At 48.1% G+C, this 4996-nt stretch overlaps 1 protein-coding gene across 1 annotated transcript; it reads left to right on the forward strand.

Moving 5' to 3' along the window:
- The first annotated feature begins 1072 nt into the window (after positions 1 to 1072).
- Positions 1073 to 2608, forward strand: LOC123152499 (AT-hook motif nuclear-localized protein 18-like). Its single transcript, XM_044572024.1, has one exon. It carries the CDS (start codon positions 1192 to 1194, stop codon positions 2230 to 2232), a length of 1041 nt encoding a protein of 346 aa, XP_044427959.1. The 5' UTR covers positions 1073 to 1191; the 3' UTR covers positions 2233 to 2608.
- Positions 2609 to 4996: the final 2388 nt, after the last annotated feature.

Here is a 4996-nt window from a genome sequence, read left to right on the forward strand (position 1 = left end):
TGCAGTTCCCCCAAGTGTATCTTATGATCTACATACCATTGTTATGCACATGAATGTGAAGAACATATATGCCGCCCCAATTTCTGGAATTAACAGTTCTCCATCAAGTCACCTTGACGATGAGCAAGTGGAGCACGACTGTTGGGTTCAATTATCCAATTATAGAAATAACATTCTCAACCCCATAGAAATAACCAAAAAAATGTTACTTTTCAATTATCTCACATATATAACACACATTTAAACAATAATGTCCAAAACAATCAATCTTACAATTCCCTCGTGTGTATTTTATGTTTTTTCTTATCATTGTAATATAGGGATGTGAAATGGCTTGGGGGGGGGGGGGGGGGGGGCTTCCACGCGGCGGTGTACGTAGAAGAATATTTATGCTGGCCCCAAAGGAGTCAAGTTCCCATAGAAATAATGAAATGGAACCACTTTTGGAATTATCGACCTCTTATGTACCGCATCTAAACGATGACATCGAAGACCCCGTCAACTTATTTCTTAAAAAATGAATCTAGCACTCCCCTCATGTCCATCTATTATTTTGCTTATCATCATGGCGCATATCGTTTATTTCTTTAAATCCGTATATGTTTTAAATAGGAGTATTTGCCATCTTGGAATATCTTCGATGAAAGATGGTTTTTTTTTTGCACAAGTTCTTTGACAATGATTTTTGAATTTGATATCAGATTTTGGGTCGCAGGTATCTCCACCGAATTTTGGGTAGGAAATGATTCAAACCGCGGGCGGGCGGCCGGCGAGGCGATGAGGTATGGGTGTAGCTCTACCGGCCCGCGCGGTCAACACCGCGCTTGCCTGCAGCGCGACATGCATGTCAGGGGGCCGGCGACGTGGCCAGCACCAGCGGCAGTACTGATCTCATCTTCGTCTGACCGCCCGACCCGATCGCCATCAGGAGACGACGACCCCAGGGCCGGAGCTCCGGTGGGCCCCACCCCACCACCACCCTCGCGCTCGCGTGGGCCCCGCGCCCCCCCTCACCCCCCCAATCTACGCGCTTGTCTTAACCCCCCCTCCCTACCCTCCCCTCCGAGCACCGCACCAAACGCAAAACCCGGCCTTTGAGCTTTGACCACCTCCACCACTCCACCGTCCGTCGTCCGTCGTCGTCACCGCGTTCGTCTTGCTTGCAAGCGTAGCCGGCAGGGATTTGGATCGATGGATCCGGTGGCCGCGGCGGCGCACGGCGGGGGCCACCACTTCGGGCCGCCGGTGGGGACGTTCCACCCGTTCCACGGCCACTTCCCGGGCCAGCAGCAGCACCCGGCGTTCCAGCATTTCCAGGACCACCACCACCAGCTGCTCGGCGGGATGCTGGCCAAGCAGGAGCTCGTGGACGAGAGCAACACCACCATCAACAGCGGCGGCAGCAACAACGGCAACAGCGGCGGCGAGGGCGAGCAGCACATGGGCGGCGGCGGCGGAGGAGGAGGAGGATCCGCGCAGCAGCAGCAGCAGCACGCGGGCGGCGGAGGAGGCGAGGAGGGGCAGCAGCAGCAGCAGCAGGCGCTGGCGGTGATGCGGCGGCCCAGGGGCCGGCCCGCGGGGTCCAAGAACAAGCCCAAGCCGCCCGTCATCATCACGCGGGACAGCGCCAGCGCGCTGCGGGCGCACGTCCTCGAGGTCGCCGCCGGATGCGACGTCGTCGACTGCGTCGCCGCCTTCGCGCGCCGCCGCCAGGTCGGGGTCTGCGTGCTCAGCGGCACGGGCGCCGTCGCCAACGTCTCCGTCCGCCAGCCCGGCGGCGCCGTCGCCACGCTCGCCGGCTGCTTCGACATCCTCTCGCTCTCCGGCTCCTTCCTGCCCCCGCCAGCGCCTCCTTCCGCCACGGGGCTCACCGTGTACGTCTCCGGCGGCCAGGGCCAGGTCGTGGGCGGCTCGGTCGCCGGCGCGCTCGTGGCCTCCGGCCCGGTGGTCATCATGGCCGCCTCCTTTGGCAACGCCTCCTACGAGCGCCTCCCCCTCGACGACGAAGAGCCATCCGCAGCGCAGGGCCTCGCGCAGGCGCACTCCTCCCCACCGCCGCTGCCATTGCCGACACACCAGCTCCAGCAGCAGCACCAGCCGTCCTCGTCCCTGGCGCAGGCGCCCGACCACCACCTCCCCCACAACCTGATGAACGGCCTCCAGCAGCTCCCCGGCGACCCCTACGGCTGGACCACCCCGGGCGGCAGCGGCGGCCGCGTCTCGCCCTACTGATCATCAACCGATCCACCGACGCACATGGAGGGACGGAACCGAAGCTAAGAGTTCATCCATTATCAACTCCTATCTCCTCTGCTAATTATGCTCCTCATCAATCAATCAATCGATCTCGATCCTGTTGTTACTCTTTGTTACAGACTGCTTGCAAGTAGCTAGCAAGGGCATCCATGGACCATGGTGAAACAAACTAGTGTTTCCTAAGTAGTGTGTCAATGTTAATTCTATGTTTTTACCTTCCACCCCTTTTACCCAATCAAGCAAGCAATGCATGCACCATGTAGGATCAACGGAGAGGAAGGGCTTAGTGGTAATTACAATCAAGTAGTAGAAGCTTTGTTGGTTCGTTCATATCTTAATCCATCTGTCTCTATCTTTGTCCTGATGCTACATGCATGACTAGCTAGCTTTGAACAAACCTGCGTATTTTATGGAGGATGATGGGTGACTCCCTTGTTGTTTCTCTTGGGCCAGTTCGATCATATTTTCTATACGTTTCTGCATTCATACATACAAATCGATGACTTGGTTAGAGAGAGAAACGGACACACAGATGGTATCAGCCGCACGAACAACTTCACCAATTCTCCTAGTATGTTGTTTTCCCATTTTGGTTGCTTGTTTGCTGGCTGGAACAGCGCTGCACAACCTAGCAGCAAGCCCAACCACTGCACCAGCACACACCACACACACAACCTTGCAATATTTTATGTCTCGGACCGGACATATATGCTCACAGATGTCTCCTTGTGCTTGATTCTCTTTGAGACACCCACATACGCCTGGCTACAGGTGATGAGAGATCTATACGGTCTCAGAATTACTCAAAAATGGTGCTCGAATCAGTGGTCCAAATTCTAAACGCTTTTTCTCCATAATGTTTTGGACATTGGTGTGACTCGACATTCACAAAAGGATTGATGTTGTTATCTAAAAATGTGTAGACATTAGCTATATGCTTGAAACATACATGCACAATGGTATCTTGAATGATATTTTCATCAATCATATACATCTAATATATTTTTTTGCGATGGATATACATTTAATATATGATTTTGTTAGATTTTAAGTATAATGAAGTTAATATACATCTTATGTCAAAGTGTGTTCCCGGTGTCGTGCCGAGGATTCCGGTTCATTCCAGGAAACGTTTCTCGCTAAATATGGGTTTCAACAAATCAATGACATTCAAACAAAGAGAAATTTCAGGAAACCAGTAACCGGCCCCTAAAATACATGCACATATACCGTCACCGGTCCAACCAAGCCTGCTCTGGTATATTTTTGGAAGTTGTTGATCAACCTGGTGATGCGAATGTCGTCCAAAATGACACCTTATAAAGAAGTAGAGAAAGTAAGCGATTGGAACGAGTGCAGAAAATGCTCATATATAGTTTCTCAAATAATGAGAGGGGTTGTGAAAAGTCAGATAACAAGCTAGGCACATCGTTGTGAGGTACTTACTAAAGCAATGTGTTTGCACAATTACATGGCTAATGTATTGTTTTTGCCTCACAAAATGCCTGAATTATTGCTTGAATATTGATATGGATAATACATCACACCATCACATTTAGGTAGGAATACCAATGATCCTTTGGACATGAAGCCATTTGCATGTGGCTTACACATAATTCAAATTCCTTCTTTCTATTTTGCCTATTTTTCACACAATATGCCCCGCATATATAAAAAGGTCTATTCCATCCAAAACAACTAAAAATATCATATATTTATGTTATGGGGTCAAGTGAATGCAAATTTTAGTCAAGAAATTTTATGATTTAAAACCTGTGCTAAACTAAATTGTATCCCTTTCACAAATATCGGATAAATAAATCACTTTACTAAGTCCTTTTTTTTGAAAAATTGCAAATTGTAAAATAAAAAATGAGCCAGAGTCTATGAGGAAAGTTGTACCAAACCAGTAGTTTCAACGGAAAAGATTAACCTCTTTCATGATACGTAATAGTATGTGTTAACATTATTGCACATACAGTTTCGCCAAATTAAGACATCACTATAAATGGCTAGCTCTCTATGGCTCTTGATTGTAGAAATTTCAAAACATAGGAATATGAAAAACAAGGTACTGAGATGTCACATAGTAGTACTATGGATTCCAACAGGATTCTAAAACACATGAACTAAACATTATATGCATATGAAATAAACATGTGTACTTTAGGGGGTTGGCGAGATACAAGAGTGAAATGCATTGGAATTTTCAAAGAAGAAATAAAATAAGGTTTGAACTCATGTTGAGATCCGAGAGCATAGGAATGGATTCCATATAAATTTGCTAACCCATGTCAATGATCCAAAGGGAAAAAAATACTTAGGATTGAAATACTCCAAAATTCCTATGAAAGTCCTACAATCCAAAGAAGCCTGAAATTTTTTATTGGAGTAAGATTGAATGAGATGTAAAGAAAAATTGTAACACAAACAAACTCACATCTGTGTCAACCATGTCCACCCCACGAGGCCCCTCCTCCACAGCAGAGACACACCTCTCGGCCTTGGAAGATATGTCATCAAGATGGTGAATGTAACATTGTTTCATGTCTCGGGCGAAAATCAACTGTTGAACGTTGATTAACTGGACTCAAGTGATCAACAACGATGCAATTCCAAGTCATTACCTTGTTGAAGACAATGTCTTGGTGCCGCTATATTGCTCGGGCCCGAAATCTAGGCTGAAAATTATTGTTCGTTCTGCCCTCTTGTGAATCCGCCGATGCATATTTTGTAGATA

This window comes from Triticum aestivum, chromosome 7A, assembly GCF_018294505.1.
Source record: "Triticum aestivum cultivar Chinese Spring chromosome 7A, IWGSC CS RefSeq v2.1, whole genome shotgun sequence".
NCBI lineage: Eukaryota > Viridiplantae > Streptophyta > Magnoliopsida > Poales > Poaceae > Triticum > Triticum aestivum.